We start from the raw sequence: 17002 nt of genomic DNA, 5'->3' as shown, positions 1-17002 counted from the left end.
TAAATATTCAAAATGCAAATAGTTAAAACTTTAAAGCCCCTTGATATCCAATACTCCAAACAGTGGTTTATCAAAATATGTTCCAGGAACCATCTTCACCAACACATTTGAGCTAGGATTAAAAATGCAGATTTCTTGGCCTGCCCTTGGATCCGTGGACTCAGAAACTGTCAGGAGCTACCGAGATTCTGCATTTTTAATATTTCTATATTTCTTACCACCTTGTTCCAGGAATTTTGTGCAGCGGAAAGCACGAGGACATCATCCCTAAAGCATGGTTAGTCAGTTGTCTTCATCATCACACGCGTCTTCAGAGACATTTTAGAAAGGCCTAATTCAACCTTCAAAAAATATTTCTTAATTATTTTTTTATAAAGAGATTGCTGTGTATAATTTGTGAGATTTTATATTTCATAAAATTTGTATTATAAATATACATGGAAGTTATATAATTGATATGGTCCTACAGTTGTTTGTGTAGTGTAATTTGTACTTCTATTTTGAATCTTATCTTTTTGTAACAAGGATATAAACAAATTCTAAATATCATTTGTAAAAATATGAATTTTATAATTTGATTTCATTTAAAGTGAGGTGCAGTTGTTTTACTTTTTTTTTTTTTACTAGTTTATATTCAGCTAAAGCAAGAATATGTGATGTGTGTTTCAAGAGCAAATGGGAAACTATAAGAAGTTTTATTAGAAAACTTTAATAAATGAAGAAACAATAATCAAGTTTACTTCCAAATCAGCAAAGAAAATTTAAGAGAACAGCTGAAGGATGCCTTCTACAATTTGACTAATGATAAAACACTTTAAAAGGACAAATCATTAGGGTGTGTGAAAATGAAGTAGAAGGCTTGGTCATTAAAATATTCTGACAAAGGGGTAAGGTGATTGAAGTAATGAGTAAAAAGACAATTTCAACAGTCATCTCAGTTTAAAGGAAAGAAAGTCAAATGATAGGAATGATGGTGGGAGACAGTTTAGTCACAACAAAATATGGCTAGACTTGCTATAGACATTCATTCATTGACTTAACCTCGTTTAGTTATTCTGCTGACTTTTTCTAAGTTCTCTAACTTGTGAACATTTATTCTTTTCTTCCAAGGAAATCTCTTAGTTATAACATTTGTTAGCTACTTTGGAGCCAGACTTCACAGGCCAAAAATAATTGGAGCGGGCTGCCTGATCATGGGAGTCGGAACGTTGCTCATTGCACTGCCTCAGTTCTTCATGGAACAGTGAGTCAAATGCAATCATCCTGTTCTTGCTGTAACCAACAGCTGCATTTCTCTTCTTATGGTTACAATTAATTATTTAAATGTTATAAAATGGCCCCTGATAAATTCTATCCTATTTTTATTATATCCTCTTTGGGCAAAATTTCAGAGCACTTGCAATTTTACTTATAATTTAATCTGTAAGAAAAAAACCTTGATACACTACTATGTATTGATGTCAACAAAATTAAAGGGAAATTTTCACTTATATGCCTTCATTCAAATGCTTTCATTTATCTGTGGATGCAAAATATATAAACAAAAAGAAATTAATATATTATGTGATAAATGTCAAGTGGGTGTCGAGTGGGAAATGAGTGAGTGTTACAGGTAATATGCTGGATCATGATACACTTGACTGGCAGGACATTGACATAAGGATATGTTATCAACTCAAAATGAGTATTCAATTTACAAATATTACCTCATAGCACTTCCTCAATAAAAGTGGGATGTCTGTATCCTTGAACTCTGAAATCTACTTTTGGGACTTTGTTAGTACATTTGTTAGTACCTGCATACAACTTTAGTAGTTCCAAAGGTTTTTCATCTTTATTATATCACTAGAGTCCCAGCATGCACAAAATCCTGCGCGAGTAGCTTGCTTCCGCTTGCCTCAGCTGGCCACCCCGTCCATCCCCACTTGTAGCTCATGCCCCGCGCATCTCCGCTGGTAGCTCTCCGCTGCTCGTAGCTCGCGCCTTGCCCAGCCTGCCGCAAGAGCCGCTGTTCGTTTGGTCATGACGGCGTTACGGCATGACGGCCACAGGCCTTTTATTAGTATAGATTCCATCCTTATGATAACCTATAGGGTAGAAGAACATAGTTTATACTTTTTTACTTTAGAGCTATGGGCCATGACTTAAAAAGCCTGGTGACTTTCTCCTGTTTAGGTGTTTTATATTATAGCACTGAACTCCTAAAACATGTATTCTGACTTCTTTATGCATATCCATGTTACCTCCCTTCTCTGTGCTTACCTATTGCTGACTGAGAGAAGTGACTTCCAAGAGGTGTAGAAACAAGAGAATAATTTTAAAATTATATATCAATTAATACTTTAATTATCGCCCAGTGTAGATCAATACATTGTGACATTTTAGAGCTGGAGAGACTTAGAAATGATCTGGTCCAAACTTTTCCTCAGACTCCCAGGTCACTCCTATACCTAGAGTCAGATTTTGGCCTCTGTGGCCAGTCTGTACAGGTGGTGCACGGAATCCTCTGTGTGGGATCTTTCCTACCTGTTTGGGCGGTTTCCCTCTACCTTCACTTTTACTTGGAGAGAGATTCATGGCTTCAGGGCTTCTGCCTGCTCTTTGGACATATCTCGGGCCTCCTTTCCAGAGGGGCAGAAGTTTCCTTGGATTACTGAGGTTCTACAAAGGTTTTATGTGGGCCAATGTCTAAGGAAGAGGCAAAGGAAGAGACTGAGGAAATGGGTCTCCAATCCACCTGCGAGGAGTGTATCTAAGAGAAAGCCAGCCAGGCAGCCAGGCTAGTGCTGACAAAGGGACACAAAGAGATTCATATGCACCACCTTTTACATGTTGAAAGATATACTTGTTTATTCATTATTTAGTGTCTGCCATTTGCCTGGTGCTGTGTCAGGTAATGGGACTACTTCACTGAAGAAAAAAAAAAAAAAAGAAACAAAACATGCACACACTTCATGAAGTTTGCTATCTACTGGGGATTATTACAATAACTTGTTTTCAACCTTCTACAGGATGAGTCACTTATTGGGTACTTGTCCAAATATAATTTTTGTTCTCCAAAAGACTACCTACTATATATGCTCTGTCTGCCTAGCAGCAATACCCTTAATGTCCAACAAATAATATTAATCATGGATACCAATTATTAAGGGCCTGCCCCCAAGAGGCTGTGTTTAGCTTTATGTATGTAAGGGCCTGCCCCCAAGAGGCTGTGTTTAGCTTCATCTAACTCAGGAATTTAAGAAATATATATTGATTATTGTTCTAGGAAATAAGGATAAAGTAGTGAAAAATCTCTGCTTCCATAAATCTTATGAGGAATAGACAATGAACCAACAAATCATGATATAGTAAGTCAGATAATGTTAGAGAAAACCCAATAAGGCACAGAAGGAGTATGTGTGTAGCAGGTTGCTATTTAACATAGGATTGTCAGGGAATGGCTCACTGAGATGGTGACATTTGGGAACAACTGAAAAAGATGAAAGGGAAAGCCACACAGATGTCTGGGGAGGAAGAGTCTAGGCAAAATGAGCAGTGAATGCAAAGTTTCTGCAGCAGGAGGGAGCGTGGGTGGACTGTAGGGAACCTTGTGACCCAGTAGGATAAGCCAGAAGAAAGTGGGTGAAGGTGTCAAGGTTGTTTCTCAAACTTTGATGGACATTTTGCTGGAGGCTCTTGGTAAAATGTAGACTTGAGACTCAGCTGATGCTGCTGGTCTGCACACCACATCTTGAGTAGTAACATGGCAAACAATTGCAGGATCTTTAGCTTCATCTGGAATGACGTGAGAAACCAGTGGGAGTTTTGAGCAGAGGGGCATGATCTGACATATTTTAAAGGGTCACATTGACTACTGCTTGGAAAAATAACTCTGGTGGAGCAAACTTGAAAGCAAGGAAACTATTTACAATACTCACTGTAGAGATATAGCTCTCCGTAGCTACTATAGAATTTCAGGCATCAGAATCAAGATTGTGTCAGCCATGGTTTGAATCCATTTTAGAACTAAAATCCCTCCTTTAAAAGCATTTATACCCTGGGTCCCCTGTCCATTACTTCTTTGTCTCCTTATCTAACCAACTTCAATAGGCATATTTTTTCCACCAAGAGAGCATGTGATTTACAGTCATTTTATATTAAAATGAACCTCTATGAATAATTCTTACTTTTATTTTATTTATTACAATGGATAATTGATGGGTTCAAATAGGGTACAACACCTATGTACCGGATTTTCTGGAAGTATATTCAGAAAACTCTGCTATTAAACACTGGTTTGGTTTGGGGATTCAGGGATAGCTGAGAACTCAAACAAGTACCCTAATGAGTCATGTAGTATACATGCAATATTTTTTGCATGATGCTAAATGAGCCTGTAGTAAAGAAAATGTTCTTTTTATACAGGTACAGATATGAAAGGTATTCTTTCTCCAATTCCACTCTTAGCACCTCTCCATGTCTCCTGGAATCAAACAGTCAATTAACAACCTCGGTTATGGAAAAATCACAATCCAAAATAAATAATGGTAAGATTATTTTGTTTTTACTTTAAGGACTAGGCAAGCTTTTTAAAAAAAAGACTTTGCCCTACCTGGTTTGGCTCAGTGAATAGAGCATCAGCCTGTGGACTGAAGGGTCCCAGGTTCGATTCCAGTCAACGGCACATGCCTGGGTTGTGGGCTTGATCCCAAGTAGGGGGCATGCAGGAGGCAGTCAATCAATGATTCTCTCTCATCATTAATGTTTCTATCTCTCTTTCCCTCTCCCTTCCTCTCTAAAATCAATAAAAATTTTTTAAAACGACTATATGTTCTTTATTATGGACAAAATATCTATATAATTTTTGCTGTCTAAAGCTTTACTACTTACATCCTAGCCAGTTTGGCTCAGTGGATAGAGTGTCGGTCCACAGACTGAAGGGTCCCAAGTTCAATTCCAGTCAAGGGCATGTACCTGGTTGCAGGTTCCATCCCGGGTCCTGGTTGGGGTGCATGCAGGAGGCAACCAATCAATATTTCTCACTTTCTGTCTCTCCCCCTTCCTTCCACTCTCTTTAAAAATCAATGGAAAGATATCCTCTGGAGAGAATTAACAACAACAACAAAAAAGCTTTACTACTTAGACTGAGATGTTATAGTGCCATAAAAAAATCCTAGAATATGAAGCAGTATATGATGAGATCCTAAGAAAATGCATCTATTCTATTTAATAAAGAGGGAATATGCTAATTGACCATCACTCTGTCACAAAGATGGCTGCACCCACAGCTGAGGCCAAGTTCCCATAAGGAGCCTTAACAAGCAATCAGCAGGGACCTGAAGCTATGCCCTCCCCTGCCCCTGTGGGGCTTGACAGGGGACCTCAGGCCACACACCCCCACCCAGGCACCAGGCCGGGGGACCTCAGACCGCACCCCCTGCCCTGCAGGGCTTGACGGGGGACCTGAGGCTGTGCACCCCTCCCGGTGCTGGGCCGGGGGACCTGAGGCTGCACCTGCCCCCCACCCCCACCTGGCGGGGCTTGATGGGGGACCTCAGTCCATGCCCCCCACCCAGCGGGGCTTGACAGGGGATCTCAGGCCGTGTCCCCCACCCGGTGGGGCTGATGGAGGACCTCAAGGCATACCCCCCCACCCCAGTCTGGGCTGGGGACCTCAGGCCACTCCCCCCATCCTGGCACTGGGCCAGGGGAACTGAGGCTATATTCCCTGCCTGGCAGGGCTTGACAAGGGTGGGACTGGCTGGGTCTAGATCTAGCCAAATGTGTGTGGGGGGGGGGGGTGAGGGGGGCAGCTGGGTCTGGGTCTCACACGATTTTGAGGTGCATGTGGGTGGGCGGGGACTTGACTCTGGGTCCCATGGTGTGCCCCAGACTCTGACAGGAGGAAGGTTTTCATATACATTTTACTAATTTTCTTTCATCTCTGACACTTCTATTATAGAGAAAGGCCAAATAGTAATATTAAGTTATTTCCTCTAATCCCCTTTAAATGTGCATGAATTTCGTGCACCGGGTCACTAGTATATATATAAGAGCCTAAGAGACCATTCTGACCAGACAACCAGATAACTGGCCGGGAGCTATGATGGGCACTGACCACCAGAGGCCAGACACTCAATGCAGGAGCTGCCCCCTGGTGGTCAGTGTATTCCCACAGCCAACCTCCCACACCCGGCCAACCTCCCGCGGTCCCTCCCCTCAGCAGGCCTGGTCGCCAGCCAGGCTGAGGGACCCCCACCTGTGCATGAATTCATGCACCGGGCCTCTAGTAGACAATAAAATCTTATGGGACAAGGAACATTACTTGCTGGTGACTGCGGAAAGCCTTCTGGAGGTTTCAAATAAGGCAGGCCATGAAATTAGGGTAAAGCTAGTTTAGCATTTATAAATCTCAGTCCATTGCTCAGATATGAAAGAAATATATTTTTCCTGAGAACTCAATTTAATTTCTATGTTCAGCCTCTCTTCATCAGAATGGCAAAAACTTAATTTCAGTCAATTTTCCCCTAATGTTCACCCTTTTCCCCAGGGGCTGCTTACATTATAAGGAGGTTACATAATAGTAAAAGGGGGAGTTATGGGAAGAGGATGTTTGGTGTTATTGGTGCCCTTAGACATCTAATCATTCTGTCCATGGTGTTTGGTCATACATGTCACCTTGGGGTTATCTTGTGACCATGTCTGTGTTCTTTTAGCCCAGCAGCTCTCTCTTTTGCAGGAGTGATTGTCTTAGAAACATGGATATAATTCTACTTTCCACACAAGATAGGAGTTGGGGAATTTTGTTAGAACAATAGAGTTCCATGTGGCTGATGCACACTATACAGCAATGATATGTATGAGTCACCCCTGGGAACATGGGGATCATCTCTTCTGTGTTAATGTAGATGGTAGAAACCCTGTGAGGAGCTGAAGATGGGGATGCTTAGCTACATTGTGCAACCAGTTCATGTTTGGGGTCTTACCACCTCCCTGGACTTTGCCTGCTCATGGTGGCACAGGTTCTTCTCATTCATGGAATCCAAAAAGCTACCCACAGGTGTTTGTCTCTGAGATACTGCAAAGGCATCCCCTTCCTCCCTACTCCTTCAGCATCAATAGGTCAACTCTTATTCCCCAACACCCCCCATCTCACTCCCTACTCCTAGATTGGAATCGATTTCTACAAAGTATGGAAGAATTCCTTTTATATACCTTCTACCCATCCAAATCTTTTATCTATATCTTAAAACCCATTCACTCCTCTAATGTCCTTATTAATGCTTTCTTTTGAGATATCTCTTTTCTGGGCAGTGAACACTAGCAGTCTGGCTGTTTGAATGAAGGGGAAGGGCAGAGGATTAAAAGAAATATGGAAATATGAGGAGAGAATGTCAGGGAGGACATGCTGGACATAAAGAATATCATGGATAATAAATTTAGTTCACATAAAGAGACAAGAAACTGAGCTGAAGAGTTTGAGTTTTCATCTGCATACCATGGTCAGTCATTGAAGATACTTTATTTTGTTTTTTGTTTTAGATAATCAGGGAAGAGACATGATATAAATGACAATATAGCCTATTAGGAAATATTTAAACCTTTAATGTTAAAAAAGAAACATAAGGTTTAGAGATGGGGAATGAAAATGTTTTTAATGTAAAGAGACAAGTTATTAAGTCAGACACAGAGTATAAGACTCACAACTCAATTCTTTAAAGTCATAGACATATGTGGGCATTAGATATGATGAACACAAGGCTCATCCTGAAGATGCTAGTGGGGCAAATGTAGGACTCTTCCCAACACACATGACCCTGTTCCCCACCCCCAATAATACTCTAGAGCAGATGCGTTCCACGGAACTCTCTGTGGTGATGAAAATTCTCTATATCTACGCTGTCCAATACAGTAGCCATTAGCCACATGTGACTATTAGGTACTGGAAATAGAACTAATGTGACTGAGCACTGAATTTTTACCTTTATGTCATTTTAATTAATTTAAATTTCCATTGCCTTGTTGCAGAAGACCAAAGAAAACCAAGCAACGCTTTAAAAGAGAAGGAGGGACACTGTTTAATACGCCGGCGGACTCAGGGAATAACTTTGCAAATCTGAGTGAAGAAACATGCAGGGGGCTTTCCTTTATATCTCCCTGTGGTCTTTGTCCTGCAAATATGGATTATGCTTCCTGTCCTTTTCGCGGGCCTTGCAAGAAGGCCCCCCAGGTGTTGGGGGTCTCCAGGCCACATCTGATGGTTTGGCCTGGCGCCAGCGTTAATAACCCTCCCTCCGGGGCAGTGCACTGTTCACAGTTTTATGGCCTCTGTAACAGGTTCTGCAAGACCAGTATCTGGGAAGGAGGTAGTGACTTAATTATAGGTTATCAAGAATGTACACTGAGCTTGCTGGCATGGATTCCAATTGCTAGCCCCCAAATATCAGGGTTACATTGGAATTAGCCCTTTTTAGCCTTCTCAGCCTCAGGTGGCTTGTGGCTACTATATTGGAAAGCACAGATCTAAGGTGTCTACATTTATCTGTAAGACTTACCAAACAAGCTTCTTAGAACAACAATAATAAATGTTAGGGCTAGAATTGACATTAGAATCAATTTTTGTAAAGGAATTCCCATTCTGGCAGTATATTCAGAAAATATATTTTGGGGAATGGAAGTGAAATCTAGAGAAGTTAAGTGAAAAACCCAGGGTCCCTCGGCTACATTTGTAGAAGTGGCAGAATCAAGACAGGAAGCTCCGTGACTGCACAGAGTTCTTTTGTGTCTTGCAGTCAGATTCAACTACATGAAAGCGTTCACCTCAGTTCTTTTTTTAAATGTTTTTTATTGACTTTAGAGAGAGAGGAAGAGAGAGGGATAGAGAGATAGAAACATCAATAAGAGAAGAACATCATCAATTGGCTGCCTCCTGCTTGCCCCCTACTGGGGATCAAGCCCACAACCTGGGCATGTGCCCTGACTGAGAATCAAACCCTGACCTCTTGGTTCCTGGATTGATGCTCAACCACTGAGCCACATTGGCTGGAAACCCCCCAGTTCTTTGTAACCCATGCTTTACCTGCAGAAATAGTTTTAAGGATTACTAATATGTGAAAATAACTCCTACCTCATAGGATTCTTAGGGGAATTCGATTTAAAAATGCCCACAGAACACTTAGCCCAGTGCCTCACAGAAAGGGAGCATTCAGAGTGGTGATTGTTGGAGGTGGTGAATATCCTTTCTATTAAAGTGACTAAACTCTAGAACGAATATTTCATTTATGATGTGGGAGTAATTGTCCAACTTCACATATTCATATTAAGACATGGCTTTTATGAAAGCATTGAAAATTGTTAGCTTTGAATTTCACTCTAAAAATACATCCAAGGTTCTTTTTGTTGGAATAGCTATACTACTAAAGCTTATAGGGTTTTTAATTTTTCTAAACATGATCTCTAAAGATTGTTATTCATTATCAAACAATTATAATTATAGGCTGCCCAAAGTTGAAGTCTCAGCCATCTAAAATTTTGAATTTCAGATAAAACTTCGTCAGCAATAAAATTACAAGTGATTTCTGCAGGGAAAAAAATAAAAAAGTTTAAAGGTTAAAGCAAGAAAAGTCTTTGTTCAAATTTTTGTGTTTTGTCTTAGGAGGATATTGAAGGTTATTGGAGTGTAGGAATTCCAAGAACTTAGTTTAAGTATGAAATTTAAAAAAAGAGAGAAAATAAGCCAAAATCGGTTTGGCTCAGTGGATAGAGTGTTGGCCTGCGGACTGAAAGGTCCCAGGTTCGATTCCGGTCAAGGGCATGTACCTTGGTTGTGGACACATCCCCGGTGGGGCGTGTGCAAGAGGCAGCTGATCGATGTTTCTCTCTCATCGATGTTTCTAACTCTCTATCCCTCTCTCTTCCTCTCTGTGGAAAATCAATAAAATATATTAAAAAAAAGAGAGAGAGAAAATAAGAAGGAAGGAACAGGAACAAGAAGCAATAGGGTTTCTTGATTGAAGTCTCTGGGGGACTTACACACTACCTAAACTATTGAAGTTATGAAACACATTTCCCAATCTTGCTCAAGCCTCTCAAACTATGTCTGTCTTATTTTACTTTTACATTCTAATCCAATTTTAGGACAACTTGTAGAAAAGCAGAATAAATATTTAACTTTTAATTGTAACGTTATTTCATTCATCTTGTTTGCTTTCCTTTCTTTTTCTTTTTCTTTTTTCTTTTCTTTTTTTTTTCTTTCCTTTCAAGAATGTGAAATCGACACCAGCTCCTCCATGTGGGTTTATGTTTTCCTGGGGAACCTTCTTCGTGGAATTGGAGAAACTCCTATTCAGCCCCTAGGCATCACCTACCTTGATGATTTTGCCAGTGAAGACAATGCGGCTTTCTATATTGGTAATGCCCACTTCATTTATCTTCTCCGAAAGCAGGGTACCTGGTTTTCTCAACTCCATTATAGACTAAACTTGGGTGTGGAAGGCTTTTTACTTCATACCCAAATCCTTTATTCAGTTCACACCTTTCTGAAGTCCACAGTCAGGATGTGAATAGCAAAGAAACTTCAAATAGAGGACTCTCTTGCATTAGGGAAAGAACATCAAATTAAAGGAAAATAACTGAGCTCCAAGGCAATGATATATGACCTTGTGTAAGTATCTTCACAGACTTCATGGACTGCAGAAGCATGTAGGTGACATATTTATATATCAGAGAGTCAGTCCTCGTGTTATTTTCTCACTAAGAGGTAATTAATGGCTTATAAGTGTTCATTCTTCTTCCAAAGCTAAGAACTTATTTCCTAATTCAATGAGGTTGAAAATTGACAAATTGAGTACACTTAAATAAATAGTTGATGAAATATTTTCAGTTACTAACCAGATCTCATTCCACATGTCTTGTTTAAAAATTTATTAATTTACAAAAGCAAAGAAATGGTACCTTATTATTTAAGTTTTTAATTTTTTTTTTTTTTTTTTTTTTGGTACAGGGTGTGTGCAGACGGTGGCAATTATAGGGCCGATCTTTGGCTTCCTGTTAGGCTCATTATGTGCCAAACTGTATGTTGACATTGGCTTTGTAAACCTAGGTAAGGGAATGAATGTATTGTTATTTGTTCACTTGTTTTACTGCAATTTTATAATGGGATAGCAATTTGACATTTTATAAAATGATAGGATAGTAATCTTTCATAAAATAAAAATAGGCCATGAAAAAATTTATTGTTGATGGAATCATCATGCACATTAATAAATGGAATATGAAAAATAGGTGGAAATTAGAACTGGATGACCCATGGTTAGTTATTCAGGTGTATGCTTTTTCACTTCGGTTAGCCAGTTCAAACGCACTCCATCATAGCTATGACTACACATGGTGGCTACTTGTTGGCTCTTGTTGGATTCAGGTGTATCAACATTTATTATAGTTACACCAATTGATAATGTGTTTATTGACTTGCCAGAAAAACCAAGGATTGAAAGTCTTCTGGCAACCAAAATTCCCTTCTTTACTGTACAAATCTTTCTTAGGCAGAGGCAGATGTCATGAGACTAGCTTTTCTTCTGTGGGAGTACTTGTGTAGGGAATAAATGTGGTCCTCATTTTTCCATAGCTATTAGTTTATTTCTTTCCTTGCGAGGTGGACCCCCTAGAAACATATAGTATTTCTGTGTTTTGTTTTTTAAAAGAATTCCAAGGAAGCACTTAGAAAAAGTATGCTATTTTTTTTTTTAATTCTGGAATTGCACTTTGAGGTTATTGTGTTAAAATAGAATGCAAAACTCTTGTACTAGTTGTTCTTCTTTAATCAAATAAAATGCAGGCATATTACAAAATTTTTATCTATTTATTCACTTGTTAATTTATTAACCTCCAAATTTTACTTTACATCTACTTTATCCCAGGTATGATTTTATCACAGTGAACAAAATAGCTGAGTTTATTGACTCCTTGAATTTTACAGTCCAGTCACAGAGACTGATATAGACAAGGGATTCTAGGTGTGATAAGTGGTACAGAGGAAAATGGTTAAGGGGAAGCAACGAAGATGTAGCGATAAACTTATAGAAACATTTTACCGAGTAGAATGTAGTGGCTATTGAGCCTAGTTGTCAAAAGACATGTGCTTTTTTTGTTGCTCTCATAGAGGGTGGTGCAGGTAGAGTATAGTAATATGTCTTATAGGTTCTTATATTTAAGAAAAATAACTGGTTAAAAAACTGTATCAATTCCCACATTTTAGTCCAATAAGAAGTGGTGTCAAACAAAGTTTCTATGAGATGATATAGTTTTATTTACATGTGCAAATCTTGCTTCAGGGCTATAATAGCTCTAAGTATTATTAAACGCCATTTAGAAAATAACATTTATAGCGCTTTAGACTAGATTTGGGCCACAGGGTGCAGGATATAACTTTTTCTTTGAGTAAAATCTTAGACCTTCCATTTGTACATCAGGAAATAGTGCTGATGTGGCATAGCTGGCAGAAGGTTTTGGACCCTCCTAACTCTCCCTCACAGGTCACTTTCCCCCTGCCACAGGCCCAGGGGTCCCTCTGCAAAACCCCAGAGCAGAGTTTAGAACCCCCTGGTTCCCTTCCAGTATTTAGACTCTATATTTATAATCTCAGGAACAACAAAATAAATCATCATGCCCTACCCTCTTCCTTCAAAAAGCATGATAATAATGTTCAGGTTAGAAAAAGTAATGCATGAATGATTAGGTATTTTGATGTGATTGAGCTGATGCTAGGATTTAAAAACAAACTAACAAAAAAAAAAAACACACGAGACTTGTTTCAACATATTAGCTTTGCTGCATACGCCACTCAGCCATCCTGTCTCTTTTTCAGATCACATCACCATTACCCCAAAGGATCCCCAGTGGGTAGGTGCCTGGTGGCTTGGTTACCTAGTTGCAGGCGTCGTAAGTCTTCTCGCAGCTGTGCCTTTCTGGTGTTTACCAAAGAGTCTCCTGAGACCCCAAAGTCAAGAGGATTCCAGTTCCTCCTCTGAGAAATCCACGTTTATTATGGGGGATCACACAGAGTACCAAGCACCCCATCGAGAAAAAGCGAAAATAATGGAAATGGCAAGAGGTGAGCCAGATTCTCCTTGATTTTTAAACATTTTCAGTTTTCCTGTTCTGACTTTATAGGGGTTGTATAAGTCATACCCCATCTCCCCTTCATGTGTTCATAAAAAAAAAAAAAATGAGAAACTATGTAGGAATCAGAAATGAAGATTTAAAAGCCAGCATTATTACTAGAAAACAATGGAAGAACACGACCCAAAGTCGTGGTAACCTTCCTTGCTGACATATCCATCCACACACCTCCTCAGTGGAGACCTTGCAACTGCCACAATAGGATTGCTGTTTCATACCAGTCTGGGTGGGCAGAAAAAAAAGAGTGAATCTTCAGGGCTGCGGCCTTTAAAACAGATGCCATCCACTCATTTGAGAAATGTGTATCAGTGCATGTCTCCTACCAGTGATGAAAGGAGCAAGTGTGGTGTGCGGCAAAACCACACATGTTCTAGTGAATTCCCCACACGTGGTAATGGGTATCCATGAGCAAGAGTAGTTTCCCTCAATGGACCTGGAAGGGTCCCAGTGAGCAATATTTGCATTTCTAGAAAGCCTTTGTCTTTCTCACTGTTTGGCTACATAATAGGAAGAAGGGAGCATGCCAAAGTTCGTTTCTTAAACTAAAGCCCATACATTAAATAGAGACAACGTTCATATGCCTTTTCCTGTGACCATGACCCAAATTTGAAGAAGTGACCAGAAAACTGAAGTTCTTGATGTCCTGCTCGTGACTCCCTGCTCTTAGTGAGGGAGTAGTTAATTCTTCTTGCCCTTTACCCACTTCAGTTAGAGGAGTCTGTTTTTGTCTGGCTTATACCTCGCACTATGATATAGATTTTTTTGCCCATAGAAGCATGCTCTACGTCTAGCTCTGAACTGGCCAGCTCTCATCCTTGACTCGTGCCAATGACTTGCTATGTGTAGTGTGAATGTCTACCACACTGTAACTGCAGCTGATACTATGGCAACGGGACTCGGCCACCTAAGCCCTGCTGCCATGGCTCTATCTTCTGCCAAGTGTGACTGTCTTTAATCACTCCATGTTGTTTTTGTCTTATAGATTTTCTTCCATCGCTGAAGAATCTTTTAGGAAATCCAGTGTACTTCTTATACTTGTGTGCAAGCACCGTTCAGTTCAATTCTTTATTTGGCATGGTGACATACAAACCAAAGTACATTGAGCAACAGTACGGGCAGTCCTCTTCCAAGGCCAACTTTGTTATCGGTATGCTCATCTTCCTTCATTCTTTCCAGTAGGTACTACCAGCTGCATCCTGTTAACTCTTAGTACCTTTAGAAAAAAATGTTCCAATATTTAGACTGAAGGTAATTTGTGGTATTTTAGATCTGAAGTTAAAAAATAGTGAGTAAGCCCTGACTGGTTTGGCTCAGTGGATAGAGTGTCGGCTTGCGGACTGAAAGGTCCCAGGTTCGATTCTGGTCAAGGGCATGTACCTTGGTTGTGGGCACATCCCCAGTAGGGGGTGTGCAGGAGGCAGCTGATCGATGTTTCTCTCTCATCGATGTTTCTAACTCTCTATCCCTCTCCCTTCCCCCTGTAAAAAATCAATAAAATATATATTTTTTTAAAGTGAGTAAAAATAATCTAGCAAGATAAAATATTTAGATAGTCTGTGGTACAACTTTCTAACAAAAAAATTGTTCACAACTATGGGTGAATGACCATGAAAATATCACATAGATCACATGCATTTTATTTGGAGATTCTTAATGGACAGATGTCTTTCAAGTGCACCCAAAATCTCATAACAGTGGACATTTTACCTGAACACTCTCTACAGTTGTAAAAAGGGGGCATTTATTCAGTTAAAGGTGAGTATTACAAAACAAAGTTTGTATTCGCTCGGTCAAAAGACTTCTGGTTCCTGGCATTTGAGTTATTTAAAGGGGCCATGTGTCTAGCATGGCAGTATAGTCAAATAATAAGATAATCAAGGGCAAAAAAGAGAATGAAGAACCAGAATCTACAAATACATGAATACCACCCTGCAAGTAACTGGATACTTTGAAAACCTGGATTAGTTACTTTAGTTTTAATTTAATGGTACTGTTTCAAGGCTTAAAGTATATTCTATTTTTTGAACATACCCCTTATGATAGGAGACTCCAATAGTTTAAAATAACTGACTCTTTTTAAAATATTTAAAGAATTGTTCTATGTCTGTCTCTGAAAGAAAACTTGGGAGTCGGCGGGGGGGGGGGGGGGGGGAATCCTGAGCTTATTTTAAGTTATATAATTTATATGTAACAATCTGGAATAATGGGCACTTAGCAGATGCTAATCTAATAAACTCTGTTTAGACTATTCTTCCTCTAAAATGTAAGTATTCAAGCTATATCACAGAACTTTTACTTTCAACATTAATCAGTTCAAATCAATTTTATTTTATTATTCAATTATTATATAATTTTATTTTATTATTCAATTTTATTTTGTTATTTATTAACACTTATTTTGATAATCTATAGAATGGTGAAAATAAATACATCATTTGGTTTAAATAAAGATTTAAAAATATAAAATGCACCATAAATCTACATAGCTGTCATATAACATTTTTTCTCTTCTGACTTACTCCTTTCTCTTTTCTCCTTCATTTTTTCCTTTGGGCTATGGATAATGATCCTTTCTGTGATGAAATATGGGAGAGGCAAGAAGAAAGCACATTATTTCTCTACTCTCAGAGAAGGCATTTGACATGACACAGAGGAAAAAATAAACTGAAATTTCCCTATGTGTTCAAAGGCTAGCTGTTACAATGATAATTTATTTTTGTTCTACATATTTTTGTATGTTCGCCATATTCTTTCTAAAGTTTAAAAATAGCATTTTTCATGTTAGCTACTTTAATTTTGCAAGAAAAATAAACAACAAAAATGTTTCAAATTCAAGGAGTAGAGAGTATGTGATAAAATGATTTTACTTTTTTTAATTCTGTGGGTTTTAAAAAATTTTCCATTGCAATTTTGGCTGAAAGAAATTTGAATAGACATTTGAATTTTCCATTTAAGTCTCTCTATTACTATTAAGTTACATCCATGCAAATGATTTTATCTTTTATTCTCCTTCTTAATACACAGATAGTAATCATTTTTGCTTAATTTCTTATAATTTTAAAATTAAATAAGACAATTTCCAGTAGACACAATAGATAATCAATGGTAATGATAATCTTAGAGGCATCACACAGAAAGGGAAAAATTAATATAATTACTTGGAGAAAGGTGCTTACAATAGAAAACATTAATTTTTGGTGACTAAGCTAGCATAGCAAATTTAATAATTGTAGTATGATGTGTTCCAGAATTAGGTAAAGATATATTAAAAATCTGTGAAATGATGGAAAATAATCTTAATTTGTGAGAAAAACTACCCAAGAATGTTATTATGCCCAAGAATAATAGCTAGCTTTACTTCTTTGCACCCAAATGGCTGTAAGAGTGTGAAAGGTCCCATAATTTTTTTCTTGCATTTTTCTTCTGTAAAATTCAAATCTTAATATTTATGTATACTAATATTAGTCATGTGAAGGTCCATTATATAATATGAATTTTACTTCACTAGGAGAGAAGCTCTGAAAACATCCCAAAGTACTGTTATTATAACTCATTAATATTTCATCTTAATGGCTAAGGCTATCATACATCTGTATGGGAATCAAAGTTTCCAGTTTATGTGTTAATTATACTGACCATCTCAAAACATTTAACACATCTCTCATAACTCTCATTTAGGCCAGGAACAAAGAATAGGTATTTATTCTGAATGGGTGAGATGAAATAATAACAAATTAGCTGAAATTTCTTTTAGCTTTACTAATTGGGTAAATATATTAATGCAAAAGAAAATACTTGAAATAAATTGCAGATGTTAGTGTAAATCGAAACTAGTATTTTC

General features: G+C 38.5%; 1 protein-coding gene across 1 annotated transcript in view; it reads left to right on the top strand.

Moving 5' to 3' along the window:
* The window catches only part of SLCO1C1 (solute carrier organic anion transporter family member 1C1), a 56173-nt gene that overhangs the window by 18699 nt on the left and 20472 nt on the right, over nucleotides 1-17002 (top strand). Inside the window, exons 5-10 of the mRNA XM_008140474.3 lie at nucleotides 1111-1243; nucleotides 4408-4529; nucleotides 10246-10392; nucleotides 10985-11083; nucleotides 12848-13093; nucleotides 14144-14308. Of these exons, the coding sequence (XP_008138696.2) occupies nucleotides 1111-1243; nucleotides 4408-4529; nucleotides 10246-10392; nucleotides 10985-11083; nucleotides 12848-13093; nucleotides 14144-14308 (912 nt within the window). The remainder of the gene's footprint in view (nucleotides 1-1110; nucleotides 1244-4407; nucleotides 4530-10245; nucleotides 10393-10984; nucleotides 11084-12847; nucleotides 13094-14143; nucleotides 14309-17002) is intronic.

Source organism: Eptesicus fuscus, chromosome 7 (assembly GCF_027574615.1).
Source record: "Eptesicus fuscus isolate TK198812 chromosome 7, DD_ASM_mEF_20220401, whole genome shotgun sequence".
In the NCBI taxonomy this organism is placed as follows: domain Eukaryota; kingdom Metazoa; phylum Chordata; class Mammalia; order Chiroptera; family Vespertilionidae; genus Eptesicus; species Eptesicus fuscus.
This window is presented reverse-complemented; position numbering and strand designations above follow the sequence as displayed.